Source organism: Balaenoptera ricei, chromosome 16, assembly GCF_028023285.1.
Source record: "Balaenoptera ricei isolate mBalRic1 chromosome 16, mBalRic1.hap2, whole genome shotgun sequence".
Taxonomy (NCBI): Eukaryota; Metazoa; Chordata; class Mammalia; order Artiodactyla; family Balaenopteridae; genus Balaenoptera; species Balaenoptera ricei.
The window spans coordinates 27140402-27159570 of NC_082654.1; the positions used below are offsets into that span (position 1 = coordinate 27140402).

General features: G+C 39.3%; 1 protein-coding gene across 8 annotated transcripts in view; it reads left to right on the top strand.

Annotated features, from left to right (window-relative positions):
• ARMH3 (armadillo like helical domain containing 3) overlaps window positions 1-19169 on the top strand; it is a 181605-nt gene that overhangs the window by 6115 nt on the left and 156321 nt on the right. For 4 of the 8 annotated variants that reach the window (XM_059900245.1, XM_059900252.1, XM_059900250.1 and 1 more), the window contains exons 2-5: window positions 11918-12030; window positions 14547-14603; window positions 14713-14859; window positions 16776-16883. In XM_059900245.1, coding sequence (XP_059756228.1) covers window positions 11929-12030; window positions 14547-14603; window positions 14713-14859; window positions 16776-16883 — 414 coding nt within the window. In that variant the 5' untranslated portion in view covers window positions 11918-11928. Of the gene's footprint in view, window positions 1-8727; window positions 8841-11917; window positions 12031-14546; window positions 14604-14712; window positions 14860-16775; window positions 16884-19169 lie in introns of those variants that run through there. The other 4 variants (XM_059900248.1, XM_059900249.1, XM_059900246.1 and 1 more) reach the window with 3 other exon arrangements.

Consider the following 19169-nt stretch of genomic DNA (forward strand, 5'->3'; position numbering starts at 1 on the left):
CAAAAACACGATGATCCAAAACCTATGGGATGCAGCAAAAGCAGTTCTAAGAGGGAAGTTTATAGCAATACAAGCCTACCTCAAGAAACAAGAAAAATCTCAAATAAACAATATAACTTTACACCTAAAGGACCTAGAGAAAGAAAAACAAACAAAACCCAAAGTTAGTAGAAGAAATCATAAAGATCAGAGCAGAAATAAATGAAATAGAAACAAAGAAAACAATAGCAAAGATCAATAAAACTAAAAGCTAGTTCTTTGAGAAGATAAACAAAATTGATAAACCGTTAGCCAGACTCATCAAGAAAAAGAAGGAGAGGACTCAAATCAATAAATTTAGAAATGAAAAAGGGGAAGTTACAACAGACACTGCAGAAATACAAAGCATCCTAAGAGACTACTACAAGCAACTCTGTGCCAATAAAATGGACAACTTGGAAGAAATGGACAAATTCTTAGAAGGGTATAACCTTCCAAGACTGAACCAGGAAGAAACAGAAAATATGAACAGACCAATCACAAGTAATGAAATTGAAACTGTGATTAAAAATCTTGCAACAAACAAAGGTCCAGGACCAGATGACTTCACAGGTGAATTCTATCAAACATTTAGAGAAGAGCTAACACCCATCCTTCTCAAACTCTTCCAAAAAATTGCAGAGGAAGGAACACTCCCAAACTCATTCTATGAGGCCACCATCACCCTGATACCAAAACCAGACAAAGATACTACAAAAAAAGAAAATTACAGACCAATATCACTGAAGAATATAGATGCAAAAATCCTCAACAAAATACTAGCAAACAGAATCCAACAACACATTAAAAGGATCATACACCATGATCAAGTGGGATTTATCCTAGGGATGCAAGGATTCTTCAGTATATGCAAATCAATCAATGTGATACACCATATTAACAAACTGAAGAATAAAAACCATATGATCATCTCAATAGATGCAGAAAAAGCTTTTGACAAAATTCAACACCCACTAATGATAAAAACTCTCCAGAACGTGGGCATAGAGGGAACCTACCTCAACATAATAAAGGCCATATATGACAAACCCACAGCAAACATCATTGTCAATGGTGAAAAACTGAAAGCATTTCCTCTAATATGAGGAACAAGACAAGGATGTCCACTCTCGCCACTATTATTCAACATAGTTTTGGAAGTCCTAGCCACAACAATCAGAAGAAAAAGAAATAAAAGGAATACAAATTGGAAAAGAAGAAGTAAAACTGTCACTGTTTGCAGATGACATGATACTATACATAGAGAATCCTGAAGAGACCACCAGAAAACTGCCAGAGCTAATCAATGAATTTGGTAAAGTTGCAGGATACAAAATTAATGCACAGAAATCTCTTGCATTCCTATACACTGATGATGAAAAATCTGAAAGAGAAATTAAGGAAACAATCCCATTTACCATTGCAACAAAAAGAATAAAATACCTAGGAATAAACCTACCTAGGGAGACAAAAGACCTGTGTGCAGAAAACTATAAGACAATGATGAAAGAAATTAAAGATGATACCAACAGATGGAGAGATATACCATGTTCTTGGATTGGGAAATCAATATTGTGAAAATGACTATACTACCGAAAGCAATCTACAGATTCAGTGCAATCCCTATCAAATTACCAATGGCATTTTTTTACAGAACTAGAACAAAAAATCTTAAAATTTGTATGGAGACACAAAAGACTCCGAATAGCCAAAGCAGTCTTGAGTGAGAAAAATGGAGCTGGAGGAATCAGATTCCCTGACTTCAGACTATATTACAAAGCTACAGTAATCAAGACAGTATGGTCCTGGCACCAAAACAGAAATATAGATCAATGGAACAGGATAGAAAGCCCAGAGATAAACCCACGCACCTATGCTCAACTAATCTATGACAAAGGAGGCAAGAATATACAGTGGAGAAAAGACAGTCTCTTCAATAAGTGGTGCTGGGAAAACTGGACAGCTACATGTAAAATAATGAAATTAGAACACTCCCTAACACCATACACAAAAATAAACTCAAAATGGATTAGAGACCTAAATGTAAGACTGTACACTATAAAACTCTTAGAGGAAAACATAGGAAGAACACTCTTTGACATAAATCACAGCAAGATCTTTTTTGATCTACTTCCTAGAGTAATGGAAATAACAAAAATAACAAATGGGACCTAATGAAACTTAAAACCTTTTGCAAAGCAAAGGAAACTACAAACAAGACAAAAAGACAACCCTCAGAATGGGAGAAAATATTTGCAAATCAATCAACGGACAAAGGATTAATCTCCAAAATATATGAACAGCTCATGCAGCTCAATATTAAAAAAAGAAACAACCGAATCAAAAAATGGTCAGAAGACCTAAATAGACATTTCTCCAAAGAAAACATACAGATGGCCAGGAAGCACATGAAAAGCTGTTCAGCATCACTAATTATTAGAGAAATGCAAATCAAAACCACAATGGGGTATCACCTCACACCAGTTAGAATGGGCATCATCAGAAAATCTACAAACAATAAATGCTGGAGAGGGTGTGGAGAAAAGGGAACCCTCTTGCACTGTTGGTGGGAATGTAAATTGATACAGCCACTATGGAGAACAGTATGGAGGTTCCTTACAAAACTAAAAACAGAATTACCATATGACCCAGCAATCCCACTACTGGGCATATACCTAGAGAAAGTTATAATTCAAAAAGACACATGCACCCGAATGTTCATTGCAGCACTATTTACAATAGCCAGGTCATGGAAGCAACCTAAATGCCCATTGACAGACGAATGGATAAAGAAGTTGTGGTACATATATACAATGGAATAGTACTCAGCCATAAAAAGGAACGAAATTGTGTCATTTGTAGAGACGTGGATGGATCTAGAGACTGTCATACAGAGTGAAGTAAGTCAGAAAGGGAAAAACAAATATTGTATTTTAACGCATGTATGTGGAACCTAGAAAAATGGTACAGATGAACCAGTTTGCAGGGCAGAAATAGAGACACGGATGTAGAGAAGAAACGTATGGACACCAAGGGGGGAAGTGGCCGGGTGGGGGTGGGGATGGTGGTGGGATGAATTGGGCGATTGGGATTGACATGTATACACTGATGTGTATAAAATGGATGACGAATAAGAACCTGCTGTATAAAAAATAAGTAAAATAAAATAAAAAAAAAAAACTGTAAAAGAACAGAAGTGTGATGGCCTGTCCTGGAGCTCTCTATGAAGGGAATTTAGAGAGGTGGCTTCAAGAATGAAGGCCTCACTTTATTTTCATTTTGGAGGTATAAAAGACTTGGAGTGACTAGCAGTAAAAATCCATTAAAATGGAAAGGAATTATATGCTGGTTTTAGAGCCAATCTATAGGGTGCAATTGGGGGAACCTGTGTCGCATGCTACTGAGAGAAGGTATGGCAGGGAATCATGTGGAACAGCAGTATGTGAATGCAGCAAGTGAGCTAAATCCTTGGGGCCTTCAGAAAGGAAGAGGCATGTTAGGAGCTTGTCTGAGAAACGAAGGGTTGGTATTTGGAGGTAGAAATGCCCTGCATTATAGTGCTGGTGTTTACCTTGGGAGTGTGGGATGCCTTGTAGAAGAACATAGGGACCAGATAACTTTTGCCTAAAGATTAAAAAAAAAACCCTCACATCTAGAGGAACTAGGGAACTTTTTTTAGGAGAGTCCTGGAGGAGGCTATTTCTGGCTTTATAAACATATTGCCCCCTCTTGTGTGTTGGGTGAATGGCTCATTGTTAGACAGTGGAGTGGTAATATCTGACTCAGCCACATCTCCTGGGCAGACAGGATTTTAATCTCCTTCACTAGGCATTGTGGATTACTATAGTCAGTGTGTTTTGTAGTGATCCTTCACAGATGGGCAAACTGCGGCTAAGATCCTAAGGAAAGGGGATGCGTTGGTGAGTTAGTATGGGGAGAATGAGCTGGAAGTAGGTAAGGATTGCTCCAGTGCCTTTTCTAGAGATGGCAGAAGTTTTATTCATCCTCTCAAAATCATCTGTCCAGATGCTCCTTTCTTTTGAAGGCCTGGTTTAAGGCTCAGATGAGTACTTCTCAAACTTTAGTGAGCATCAGAATTATTTGGGGCAGGGTTTTTCAACCTCGGCATTATTGACTTATTGGGCCAGATAATTCTTTGTTGTGGTAACTGTCCTGTATACTTTAGGATGTTTAGCAGCATCCCTGGCCTCTACCCAGTAGATGCTAGTAGTACCTCCCCTCCCAGTTGTGACAACCAAAAATGTCTCCAGGCATTGACAAATGTCCCCTGGGAGGCAAAATTGCCCCAGTTGAGAACCACTGACTGCAGTGATTATTAAAAATGTAGACCTCTAATCCTTATCTTGAAAAATCTGTTTCAGTAGTGGGGAGGTGGGCTTAGGAGTCTACATTTCCAGGAGGCATGCCAGGAGATTCTGAAACATGTGATCACAGCTCTGCAGGGGTAAAGCATTTTTCACAATATCTTTCCATTCATAATGAAGTTTTGGTGGAGAATTATCCTCAGAGCACTGACTTAGCTCAGTTAAAATAGTATCAATTAAATCCTGTAGTGGATATCAGTGTATTTCAGCCTTTTAAAAAATTTTTTCTGTTTACCATATTGAATACATCTGTCAACTTGAATAGAAACTCAGATTCCTCTCTAGTTTTTCCTTCTAAGTTTTCTACTATTTCATTAATTTGTCTATCTCTTTTTTACTTTACCATTATCAATATTTATATACATATGCATGTATCAGACAGTTATCTTTTACTTCCTACCATGGCACATCTACCTATGGGCAAACTAGTGATGAAACTCAAGATATCTGGACATTCCAAAGTTTGTTCATTAAGGTCAGCGAGCATATACTTTTCCTCCTCACTTACCTGGAACCTCTTCAGTTTCTCTGCAGATGCTCAGCTTTGTTTATGTGTAGGTTACTCTACTTCTGCTCATTCCTGCTCAGTATAGTACAGTGGTTAAGGGCTGAACTCAAACATCAGGCTTTCTGGGTTTGAGTCCCTGCTTTCACTTATCTTGGCAAATTTTTAAATTTTTGTTTTTTAACCACTTCATGCTTTAGTTTTCTTATTGTAAAGTTCCTGGATCATAGGTTTGTTGTGAGGATAAAATGAATTAATGTATATAAAGTGCTTAGAACAGTGCTTGGTATGTAGCAAGTACGAAATAAGTGTCAACTCTTTGGTGGTTATTTTAGATCAGTGTCCTGTGTGTGCAAGGTGGGGTCCCTACTAGCCTTTGTTCTAGTGTTCTGCATGGGTATTGTTAAATTTTCATATACATATATGAGCACATGCATTATTTTAGATTGAGGAATAGTGTACATAATGTGAAGTGTATGACTTGATAATTCTTTTACACATGTACATATTTGTGTGACTTCCACTCAGGTCAAGATAAAGCACATTTCTGGCACCTCAGAAGGCTTCCTTGTGCTCCTTCCCACTCATCTCCCCACCCAGGGTAACCACTATTCTGATGTCTGTCACCATAGACTAATTTTGCCTTTTTGAGTTTCATATAAATGAAATCATTAGTTTGTACTCCCTCCCTCCCTTCCTTCCTCCCTCCCTTCCTTCCTTCCTTCCTTCCTGCGTTGGGTCTTTGTTGCTGTGCACAGGCTTTCTCTAGTTGCGGCGAGCTGGGGCTGCTCTTCGTTGCGGTGGCTTCTTGTTGCGGAGCATGGGCTCTAGGCATGCGGGCTTCAGTAGTTGTGGCACACGGGCTCAGTTGTTGTGGCTCGCTGGCTCTGGAGTGCAGGCTCAGTAGTTGTGGCGCAAGGGCTTAGTTGCTCCACGGCATGTGGGGTCTTCCCGGACCAGGGCTCGAACCCGTGTCCCCTGCCTTGGCAGGTGGATTCTTAACCACTGTGCCACCAGGGAAGCCCCACTTCAATAAGTTCTACAAAAACCTTTCAAAAAGGGAATGTTTGTACTATAGGCACCCTGGCATTTCTGTTTCTTGAACATGCCAAGTGTATTCAAATCTTGGAGCCTTTGCACTTGCCACTGCCTCTATCTGGAACACTTTTCCCAGGATTTTCACATGGCTGTTTTCTTTCTGTTATTCTGATCTCAGTCCACATATCACTTCCCATAGAGGCCTTTAATCTGCAATCTGTTGTAGTCCCCCTAGACAATTTGTCTTCAAGATACTTTTCATTGTCTCAACTTAACTTGTTTGTTGTCTTCCTCTACTAGAATGAAAACTCCGAGAGCAGGGATCTTGTCTGCTTGTTCACTGCTGTATCCCTAATGCTTAGGTGATCAATATTCGTTGAATGAACACCTGATCTGTGCATGTTTTTTTCTTCCTAGATGATGGGCACATTTATTTTTATTAATTTTCCTTCTTTCCCCTTCTTTTCTTTCTCTTCTCCTTTTTCTTTTCTTATATACTGGTTGAAATGTTTTGGGATGTTTACCTCAACATCTACCTACACTAGTGTTTTGGAGCGTCCCTGAACAGTGAAGTGAGGGGTGATGCTTGCTAATAGTCCATTACAAGTATGAACCTAGAACTCCAGACCATTTCATTGAAAGCCTATAGAGAGCTGTTCCATGCCCTCCCCGCCATTTATTGAAATATAATTTACATATAACATTGTATAATTTTAAGGTATATAATATGATGATTTGATATACATATATATTGTGAAATGATTACCATGATGAAGTTAGTTAACACATCCATTACCTCACATAGTCACTTTTTTTTCTTTTTTTGTGGTGAGAACATTTAAGATTTAATCGTAGTAACTTTCAGATATACAATAACAGTATTGTTAACTGTAGTCACTGGGTTGTATGTTAGATCCCCAGAACTTATTCATCTTATAACTGGAAGTTTGTACCCTTTGACCAACATCTCTCCATTTGCCCCATCCCCCATCCCCTGGCAACCACCAATCTAATCTACTCTATTTCTATGTGTTTGACTTTTTTTAGATTCCACATATAATTTTTTTTTTTAATAAATTTATTTTATTTATTTATTTTTGGCTGCATTGGGTCTTCGTTGCTGTGCATGGGCTTTCTCTAGTTGTGGTGAGCAGGGGCTACTCTTCATTGCAGTGCGCAGGCTTCTCATTGCAGTGGCTTCTCGTTGCAGAGCATGGGCTCTAGGCTCACAGGCTTCAGTAGTTGTGGCACGCGGGCTTAGTAGTTGTGGCTCGCAGGCTGTAGAGCGCAGGCTCAGTAGTTGTGGCGCACGGGCTTAGTTGCTCCGCAGCATGTGGGATCTTCCTGGACCAGGGTTCGAACCTGTGTCCCCTGCATTGGCAGGCGGATTCTTAACCACTGCGCCACCAGGGAAGCCCTAGATTCCACATATAATTGAGGTCGTACAATATTTGTCTTTCTCTGTCTGACTTATTTCATTAGCATAATGCCCTCAAGATTCATCCGTGTTGTTGCAAATGGCAGGATTTCCTTCTTTTTTATGGCTGAATAATATTCCATTGTATGTACATACCACATTTTCTTTATCCATTTGTCCATTGATGGGCACTTAGGTTATTTCCATGTTTTGATTATTGTGAATAATGCTGCAGTGAACATGAGGGTACATCTTTTCAAGATAGTGATTTTATTTTCTTTAGATATATATGCAGAAGTGGGATTGCTGGATCATATGGTAGTTTTATTTTTCTGTTTTTCATTTTTTAAAATTAATTTACTTATTTATTTTTGGCTGCATTGGGTCTTTGTTGCTGCGTATGAGCTTTCTCTAGTTGCGGTGAGCGGGGGCTACTCTTCGTTGGGGTGCGCGGGCTTCTCATTGTGGTGGCTTCTCTTGTTGTGGAGCATGGGCTCTAGGCGCACAGGGCTTCAGTAGTTGTGGCACGTGGGCTCAGTAGTTGTGCCTCGTGGGCTCTAGAGCGCAGGCTCAGTAGTTGTGCACGGGCTTATTTGCTCCGCGGCATGTGGGATCTTCCCGGACCAGGGCTCGAATGCCTGTCCCCTGCATTGGCAGGTGGATTCTTAACCACTGCGCCACCAGGGAAGCCCCGATGGTTTTATTTTTAATATTTGGGGAACCTCCATACTGTTTTCCGTAGTGGCTGTACCAATTTATATTCCCACCAGCAGTGTACAAGGGTTACCTTTTCTGCACATCCTTGGCATGGCTTCTTTTTACAGACTGGCAAATTCAAGCCAGGAAGGGAAAGGAAACTTAAGGTTATAGAATAAGTGTATAAGAATTGGGACTAAAACCAAATACTTTTTGTAAAGATTTTTTTCCAGTTTTATTGAGAAATAATTGACAGACATCACTGTATATATTTAAGGTATACAGCATAATGGTTTGATTTATGTATTTTGTGAAATGATTACCTCAACAGATTTAGTTAACCTCCATCATCTCATATAGATACAATACCAAGACTTTTGATAGATTAACTGGTAACTCTGGAAATCAGAGTGAATTTCTATTAGATTAATTTTCTGATACTAGAGTTGGCATGTATTGTGCTCAAGAAGACAGTAAAATAAATGAATAATTAGTTAAGTGTAACTAGCATTCCTTGCTTGTAAGACATTGGAAGTGTTTGGCTTTAGGTTTTTGGTATTTGATTATTTTATCCTGTAGGGATGTGAAGTGATGTACATTTAAGAAGTGTGTGGCTGGATTGCTTTAAGATATAGTTCTTAAAAAGTTGTATGACTTTGGTCTTTCAGAGAGAAGTTGTGCTGCAGATCATGGGACCAGCAGTCCCTGAGATTTAGGAATGAAAGACTTCATTGATTTACCATTGAGTTCGGGGGATTTGAAGCCATTCCTAAGTTTGGTGGTAGGTGAAAGTAGTATTGAAAAGTTGCCTAATTCTTTTTTTTTTTTTTTTTTTTTATGCCTAATTCTTTTTTATACTTTGTCTACTGTATGTCTTATTTCTGAGAAACTATGTTAATGTCTAAGATGACATTTCTGTGGGATTGCTGTGGCTTTGCTGTGTTTACGTCTTCGCTAGAAGGATTTAAAAGACTAGATCAACAGAGGTCATAGCGTACTCATAGAATGCTGCTTTCTCTTCCTTGTAGTCCCATAGCATTTTCTTTGTACTTTTACTCTATTTCTCATGATTTGCCTTGTGCTGTGGGTTATTCTGTGCCTGTCTCTGCTTAATAGATTGTGAGCTCCTAGAGGATCCGGTCTGTAGTTTCCTCTTTGTAACCCCTTAGTGCCTAAACTAGTGCTTTATAATATTTAGGTGTTCCTTATGTGTTTGTGGTATTTCAGGGATGCTAAGAGAATCATTAGATGATATGTCTAGTCCAGTCCCCTAGTTTTACTTGTAAGGAAACTGAGAAGCACAATGATTTACTCAGTGTCATCTAGTTGGTTGGGAGATCTGTGTTCTAGTCTCAGTTCTGCCGGTTGTTTGTTCCATTATGTCTTGCTGCTCCTCAGCTGGTACTCGTTCTCTCTACAACAGGGGAGGATTGTGAAAGAGGAAAGAAACACTGGGAGGATATGAACAGATTACACTCACATTACTGATGTATTCCAATTTACTGCTTTACCAGTCAGATATTTTACTTTCAAATTTGGAAGCACAAGCTTAATTTCTGAGACCTCAGAAAGACTTTTGTAAGAGTTCTACACTTCTTCCAGTCTATTACCCTAGAAACACCCTTCTTTGCTGTGCTCAATGGGTAGAAGTGCTGGCAGAAGGAGGAGACTTTATGTTGTCAGTTTCCAGTCACACTTCAGACAGCTTGGGTGGTAAATTCCAGGTGCCTGTGATGATGACAGAGAGTAATGTGTTGAGGCCCTTGGTTGAATTTCCCCCTGCTCCAAATGGAAGGAGAGTGATGAAAACAATTTAATTTCTTAGGAAATTTGGTACTTCGGGTTGAAATTGTTTTTCCCTCCTCTCCTATTCCCTTTTGCTTATTAGAAAATATTGATTCTGAAATAGAGAAAGTGAGTTTATTAGATTTGGGCTGGACATTGATTAGCAGTAACCTAATTATAAATCCTCAGAGGGAGATGTTTGTAAACATGTGCTTTTGACATCCAGGGACTTGTGGTTCCCACTATTCTTGTTAATCAACTGGTTGAAGCTGAGCACATGAAAGGTCTATATCCACTAAGCTTAGAATTGCATTGCTTTTGATTTATTTTAATAGGATCCTCTTGATTTCCAATTTATTTTCCCCTGATAAGGACATCTTCCTCTTGACAGCCTATTTAAAAGACACAGGAATGTTTTGAATGGAGGCTGTATTTCATGCTTTAAGGCAAAGCCATGATCAATATAGTATAAATTGCCTGAAAGAATCTTCTCTTTTTCTGTTGTTGTTATTTTTTCCTTCAGTTTTCTCTGGATCGTAAAAGAATATGAGGGCTTAGTGAGGCTTTGATAGAGATAGGTCTAACTAAAATTTTAGGTCAGACCTAGGGCTGCTCAGGTCTCTGCCATTTACAATCAGTCAGTGATAAGCATACACTGAGCATTTACCATGAGCCAAGTGCTTATGGAAAAAGTGTAAGATATAGTCCCTGTGCTAAGGATGCTTAACATCCAGCTGAAATTTTCTGTGCTTTTAGCGCTCAAAAGTGCATCTCCTTTTTGGCTATATGTATTAGAGATAGATGATGTTTGAGATACAGTCTTTTATGCTATTGGATGCATCTCTTCCTTAAACAAAATTTTGATTTTGATTTGAAAGGTAGTATATATTTACATCATTGAACAAAATTAATTTTCTGCTGCTTTGGATTTGTCTGGAAGTGAAATCAGTCTCCTCAGTACTATCCATACTTGCTACTGGGTGAGATTAAGTTTCACAACTAGAGCCTAGGATTTAAGAGAAAGAGAGGAATTTTGTCAACAGTAGAAAGAATCTGGGAAGTGAGAGAATATGTGTAAATCCACATGGAGACCTGTGGGATTTCAAGTTCTCATTTGAAAAAAATTGAGAATTCCTTGAAGCAAGATGGGAAAATTTGGGCATGATTCATGGAACTGCTTTTATATAGAATTAAAAAAATACACTGAAGTTTGATCTGCAGTACGGTGTTACAAATATATGTATAATTAAATTTGAGGGACTTCCCTGGTGGTCCAGTGGTTAAGACTCTGAGCTCCCAATGCAAGGGGCCCGGGTTCCATCCCTGGTCGGGGAACTAGATCCCACATGCATGCCACAACTAAAAGAGCCCGCATGCCGCAATGAAGATCCCGTGTGCTGCGACTAACACCCAGCGGAGCCAAATAAATAAATATAAAAAAAGAAACCTGAAAGGAATATATTGTTATTTTTGGTTATTTTGAAATTAAATTTAACTTTTGGTCTTTTAACTGCTGTTTTCTGCCTTGGGTCTCTTTCCAGAGGAATTTCTGAAGATGGTCAAGTGCAGTGTGATTTATGAGGCAGTGAAGGGCAAGTACTTTGCAGTGAGGAAGAGCTACTTACTTTGGGGAAATCAATGGAGCACATCAGTCTGCAGCACACTTCCTGCCTTAATGGTCCTAAGCTCGATCAATACTTGAAATTTAACTTCATCATTAGTCTGTGGGCAGCGTGTGCTTTGCAGCCTTCCTTCCATCACCGTCAGATATATGGCCAGACCTATTACAGATGGAGCTAGTTACACTTTCCTGCTTGGTTTTGCATCTTCTTTAAGTCTTGTCCACTGGCATGTTTTAAGGATGTAAAATGTGTTGTGCTGTAAGCCAAGTAATGATTTAAACCTTGAAATTACCTGGTTAGAGAAGGGGGCGTTGGACAGATGCACAAAATCTATAGCATGGTTGTTTATCATTTCTTCTTCCTAAAAAATTTCCCATTGAGAGGTATTTCAATAGATTCTCCAACATCTTAGAGAGCATTTCTAGCACTAACTGTGGCTTTCTTTTCACAGATTCTCTAACCATGGCACAGGTAGAGAAACGAGGGGGTTTGCTCAGGAAATCTTCAGCCTACAAAAAACCACTGAAGGAAAAAGTGGTGCTGATGTATGATGAGATCTTCATGGTAAGGCCTGGAGCCCTGACACTGGGCACAGGTTGACTCCTTAGTTTCTTGTTCCAAAATGAGAAATAACCTCACCTCTGCCTGCTACCTTCTAGTTCTTCAGAGGGAGAAAGAGAGAGAACAAGGGTGAGGGTGAGCTCTCTCATGGTAGAAATTATGATCATGTGTTAATTAATATAGATTGTTATTATGTTGTTCTTATAACAACTTGAGCTGGGTAAAACAATCGAAAGGAGGGAGGAAGGCTCAGGAAACTTCTTTTCTGAATATCTATAAGACTTTTCTTCCTTATGATTTTTTTGTTTTTTTGGCTGTGCCTCGTGGCATGCGGGATCTTAGTTCCCTGGCCAAGGATCGAACCTGTGCCCCCTGAGGTTGAAGCGTGGAGTCTTAACCGCCGGACCGTCAGGGAAGTCCCCTTATGATTTGACATAAGGACCTGTCTATCCTAGATGTCCCTTGAATTTCCTTTTGGCCCTAGAGTTCTATCTAATTCAGATATTTTCAAAAGATGCACTATTATATTCCATCTCTAGTTGTTAGTGGACAGAACAATTGCTTAGTTAGACTATCTCATCTTCCAATTCTATGAGAAGACTGAGGAATTATTAATAATTAGATTAGGGGATTTCTCTGGGTCTTCAGAACTGCTTATTGACCATGGTCCAAGCCTGTGTTGTAAAATATACCCTTTCAGGGAAGGTTAGAGTGATTAGGTACCCTGCAGATGTACTTGACTTCTGAAATCCTGGTCATAAGTAGTACATGTAAACATTTAAAACGTAATACTTGTAAAAGGAGTTAACCATAGCTTGTGTAAATCTTGTGGACTCTCTTTCCTAGAAGGAGGATAATGATAATATTTACCCTACCTGGCTCACTGGGCCATTGTATTTCATGTATGTGAATGGGCTTTGAAAACTGAGCAACATACAAATACAATGGGGATGCATCATAATATGACTAATTGATTCAGATGGCTAGGTTCACTTCTCGCTAAGAAGAGAAAAATTTGAGGGAGATTCTTGAGTTCCTACTATGTGCTTGACATTGTTCTAAATGCATCACCAAATACATTAGCTCTAATTCTGACAAGAATGCTGCAAGAAGGCTATGTTTTTACATGTGCCATGTAAAAGAGCATGATAATGAGAAAACTGGCAGTCATAGCTAGAAAGTGAAGGAGCTGTGATTTGAACCCTAGTGTCTGACTCCAGAGTCCTTACTTGTTCAACTTTGCCACATGGCCTTGGATAAATAATTTGATCAAGTAAAACATCTAATTCTTGGCAAGCCTTAGAGACAAAGTTTGACATGCAGACAGTTAATACAGAATTGCCCAGGTCAGTATAGGTGGCTGTACAGAGAAAATGAGTGGTTATTAGGATCCTATTAGGGCTCTTTCTATGTTAAGTAATAAGCTTGGTATACATATGACTCCTGCTTGAGAGAGCTTTGAGCATGGGAAATACCAGCTCCATGAATTCCCTGTTTCATATATAAACAACAAAATGACATTACAGAAGTGTGAGGGTCAATGTGTGGCCCCTCTTGGGGAGCAGGACTTGAGAGAAAGGGATAGAAAGAATTCACTAAATGAGAACCTTATTAGAAGGCCAGAAATGTTGCTTCTTTATGTCATTTTCAATTAAAAAGCCAGAGGAGATTCCTAGGATAATATTTTCTTATTTGATCAGAAGTTCTTAACTAATGAAGACATTAGTTCTTGGTAGTAATTTTAAAAGGTCAAATTAAGGTAAGGTGATAGCAGGCAATTGACATACTGGTTTTATGTCATTAGCTTTCCTGTAAAGTAAGGGTTCTCTTTTTCTTATTTCACTCACTAACCAGAAGCCTCTAACTTCCTAGAATTTCTGTTTGAAAATTATTCCTAAGAAAATTTGGATTTTAGCACCATAATTTTGCTAATTATGGACCAATTTGAAGTAAGAAAAGAGCATATTACAGGCTCTGTACAGAGGACTAAATGCATACAGGAGGGCAAGTAGAAGCAGGATGTTGTAAAAATCATGGCAGTATAACTTAGATGATCTGGGTTCTGGCTCCTGCACTTGTGTAAGTCTTGTGGACTCTCTTTCCTAAAAGGAGGATAATGATAATATCTACCCTACCTGGCTCACTGGGCCATTGTATTTCATGTATGTGAATGGGCTTTGAAAACTGAGCAACATACAAATTCAATGGGGATATATCATAATATGACTAACTGATTCAGATGGCTAGGTTCTTTTCTTGCTAAGAAGAGAAAGATTTGAGGGAGGTTCTTTGAGCCATTTAACTTTTGGTGCAGGGAATATATATCCATGCACAATGTCTTCCATTTGGGAAAAACCCCCCAAAAACTTGTTCCCCATTATAACTGTTTGGAACGACCAAGCATTTTCAAAGTTAATTGTGAAAGGTAAGGTTGATTATGTGTAGTGACCCTTTCAAATGTGTTCTTAATGCTTTGGTGTTAGCTGGGGATATTGAATATACTTATCTTTTGGTTTCAGACAGAGGACCCTAGTAAGTGCAGTCCTCGATTTTGGGAGGAGCTCTTCCTTATGAAGGTAAGACTTGGTGGCACCTGTGGATTTTCCTGGTAACTGAGATTGCCTTCACATGTGTTCTAGGTGCTGCAGTAAAAATGCACTCAGGCCCTTATTGTTTCCTTGTTAGGTGAATTTAGAGTACCTAGAAGGCAAGCTGGAATCTCTTGATGGTGAGGAGTTAATGAAGATCAAGGACAATATTAATTGCTTATTTCAACACTGCATCCAGGCTCTGGGAGAGGAGCATCCAATTCGAGTGGTCAATGCATTGCAGGTACAAGGCTGGGAGACTGGGGAAGTCTTGTTGTTTAATAGGAGAAAGAAATTGTAATACATCTGTTGGAACTTGAGGAACCTAAAGTTGCCCTTATGTATGAGGCTTGCTTTCTTTTTTTTTTTCTTTATTTCTTTAAGTAATCAAACATCTATGTCATGTTTGTTTAGCCATCTTTCTGGTTAAACAAATTGATGACTATAGTAGTAATCTTGTCCATTTGTATAATTTGATCTAATGCCAAGGCGGAATGTTTGACAGAGTTTTTATTATTACTTGAGGACAGGAAGAGAGAGGAAACTCTGGCAAGGTTGATTAGTCTACAGCAAAAATCAGAAGACTTTCTTAATTAAATAAACAGTATTTTCTTAATGTGAGGTTTGAGAAGGTCCTTGACTCCCTGAAGTTATATGTAATATTTTATGTGTAAATGTACGTTATGTGTATATGCACATTTCTTTTGGAGAGAGGGCTTTCGTCAGATTCTCAAAAAGGTCTGTAACTCTAAAAACATTAAGAATCACTATTCTTAATGCTAAGTGGCATGATCATGAGGAAGATTCATTATTCTTGAACTACATTCATTATTTCTTGAATTACTGTTACATGCCAAGCATTGAGCTGGTGGGATACATTATAGGCTTCTTGAGGGCAAAGACAGTATTATTCAATACTTTGTTCCTAGTGTGTAGAACAGTGCCTGGCAAATAGCATTCTAGAAGTAAATTTTTTTGAATGAATGATGGGCAAAATTTCTAGAGTTTATAGTCTTGTAGCTCCAGTGTAGCCTAGATTGGGCTGAGTATTTAGGGTAGTGATTGACAAGCTTAGAATATGAAGAACTGATGACAGCATAAAGGATTTTATTGGAACTTTTGGTAAATTGGGTTTAAGTTTCTAACTTACAAGTTGGGTAGATCACTTTGTGAGCCCCAGTTTTCTCATCTGTAAACTGTAGAAATTACCTCTTGAGCTGATGCCCCAGAAAGAAGGACCATGTTTATCCTGTAGCTTTGTTAACCCTTGGACAGTAAATTCTACATTTCAAACATCACAGTTGTAGTGACTGTTAATTGAAAGTTGAAATGAAAGTTGGAAATTGTACTTCCTATAATTACAATGGCTCACTGTGGGGGCATGAATTATAAACTGATTTTAGTCCAGTGGAAATAAATTGACATTAAGCCACTTGGTGACCCATAAAAATATAGTACATTATTATAATACCTGATATTTATTGAGCTGTAACAAAGTTAAGTTCCAGGCACTATTCCAGGAATTTTAACAAAGTTCCAGGGATTATTCTAAGTGAGTGCCTTACAATATTAATTCACATAGCCATCACAACATCCCTATGAGGTTAATGCTATTATTATCATTCCTATTTTATAGCTGAGAAAAATGAGGCACTGAAAAGTTAACTAATTTGTCTAGGCTCACACAGCTAGTAAGTAGTGGATGGGGATTGTAATGAATTTTTAAGATTTGAATTGATTGGTTGTTATCATATAGGGACTTCTATAGTTATTAAAAACGATAAACTATTATGTAAATTCTAAAACGAATTTTAAATAAAGGAAAGCTCCACCAATCCCATGATTCAGACTCAAGAACTGTGTCTTATTTTTGAATATCACCTTCCAGTCTTTGTCTGCAGTGTAATTTTTAAAAAGTGGATGGCCAGCAAAGAATAAGAAAAGAGGATGACAACAGTTTCAGTTGCTGTTCCTCTTTTCATTTCTGGATTCTGCACATATTAAGACCCAGACTGTGTTTTGGAGCTCAGAGAATAGAGCAATTGAATGTCAGCTGTGTAAGGAGAAGGTTCTGAGGTTGCAGTGTGAGGCTACTGATCCAATGCCCTTTACATTTTGAGACTTCCTTTCTAGAAAGAATTCTTTCTCTCATCTCTGCAGACCTTGTGTGCACTCATTCGAGGAGTCCATCAAAAAAATAAGTCTACCTCTGGGTTTGACATTATCAACATGCTGATGGGCTTTGACAAGGCGGAGCTGTGCATGAAGGTGAGGCATAAGCTGTAGATGTGCCTGTGGATGTCTGCTTCTGACAGCTGTTCATGGATCATCTGCAGACAGTTAGATACACTAGAAGATTTGGACTCAGACATAGATGATTGAATTTTTTTTTAAATTTATTTTTGGCTGCATTGGGTTTTTGTTGCTGTGCGCGGGCTTTCTCTAGTTGCGGCGAGCAGGGGCTACTCTTCATTGCAGTGTGCGAACTTCTCATTGCGGTGGCTTCTCTTGTGGAGCTTGGGCTCTAGGCATGCAGGCTTCAGTAGTTGCAGCACACAGACTCAGTAGTTGCAGCTCATGGGCTCAGTAGTTGCAGCGCATGGGCTGTAGGGCTCACGGGCTTCAGTAGTGTGGCTTGCAGGCTCCAGAGCACTGGCTCAGTAGTTGTGGCTCCTGGGCTCTAGAGCACAGGCTTAGTAGTTGTGGCGCGTGGGCTTAGTTGACCCGCGGCATGTGGGATCTTCCCAGACCAGGGATTGAACCTGTGTCCCCTGCATTGGCAGGCGGATTCTTAACCACTGCGCCACCAGGGAAGTCCCTCATATGGTAATTCTATGTTTAACATTTTGAGGAAATTCCAAACTGTTTTCTAAAGTGGCAGTACCATTTTACATTTTCCCCAGCAATGTGTGTATGTGTATGTGTGTGTGTGTGTGTGTGTGTGTGTGTGTGTGTATGAAGTGTCTATTCAAATCCTTTGCCCATTTGTAGATTGAATTATTTGTCTTTTTATTGTTGAGTTGTAAGAGTTCTTTATATATCTTGGATACAAGTCCCTTATCAGATATCTGATTTGCAGTATTTGTCACTATCTTGAGCAAATGTTGTTCATAATATGAACTTTGAAGAACCTGTCTTCTCTCATTCACTACATTTAAAATAAAGAAATCTGTATGCCAAATAATCCTTATAGTGATTAGTTTATTTTTTAAAAGTTACAAATATGTGGGACTTCCCTGGTGGCGCAGTGGTTAAGAATCTGCCTGCCAGGGGCTTCCCTGGTGGCGCAGTGGTTGAGAATCTGCCTGCTAATGCAGGGGACACGGGTTCGAGCCCTGGTCTGGGAAAATCCCACATGCCGCGGAGCAACTGGGCCTGTGAGCCACGACTACTGAGCCTGCACGTCTGGAGCCTGTGCTCTGCAACAAGAGAGGCTGCGATAGTGAGAGGCCTGCGCACCGCGATGAAGAGGGGCCCCCGCTTGCCACAACTAGAGAAAGCCCTCGCACAGAAACGAAGACCCAACACAGCCAAAAATAAATTAAAAAAAAAAAAAAAAAGTAACAAATGTTCAAGTACAATTGGTGTCTTTTAAAAAAAAAAAAAAGAATCTGCCTGCCAATGCAGGGGACATGGGTTCGGTCCCTGGTCCAGGAAGATCCCACATGCCGCGGAGCAACTAAGCCCATGCGCCACAACTACTGAGCCTGTGCTCTAGAGCCCGCGAGCCACAACTACTGAAGCCTGTGCGCCTAGAGCCGGTGCTCCACAACAGGAGAAGCCACCGCAATGAGAAGCCCGTGCACTGCAATGAAGAGTAGCCCCCACTCACTGCAACTACAGAAAGCCCATGTGCAACAACGAAGACGCAATGCAGCCAAAAATAAATAAATAAAATAAATAAATTTATTAAAAAAAAAAGTTACGAATATGCAATTAGGAATACACAAAGATTTAGTACCTGGAGTCAGTTTTTAATTCTAGCCTTTTACAGTCTATATATATATATATATGGTAAAATTCCAGATATCTTTTTCATTCTTACAGTTTTAACTACTGCCTATATACTGCTGATTACTAACTCTCTACCTTTAGCCTTAATTCCTCCTGAGTCTCAGACCTGTTCTCTGTAAGCACTTGCTGAATATACCCACTTACACATACCTAAGTACCTCTTGTTTGGCATATCCAAAATGGAACTCATTGTTTTCTCTACTTCTGTTCTTCCTCATTCATTCTGTGTCAGAATGGGGGTACCTGTCTTCCCGGTTCCCCAAGCCAAAAACCTGAGAGTCACCCTTGACTCTTTCCTATCCCTCATCTTTCATATCCAGACTATCACCATGTTCAGCTAATTTTACCTCAGCTCATACTTCTCATATCTGTTTTTTCTTTTTTTCCCCTACTGCCAAAGTCCCCATTATCCCTGAACTATTGCAGTGATGCCTTCATTCTTTTGACAAACATTTGTTATGCTCCTCTGTGCCAGGCATCGGGGATACAGAGGCAAATAAGACATGGCAACCATCCTCAGAAAACTGATAGGTTAGTCTT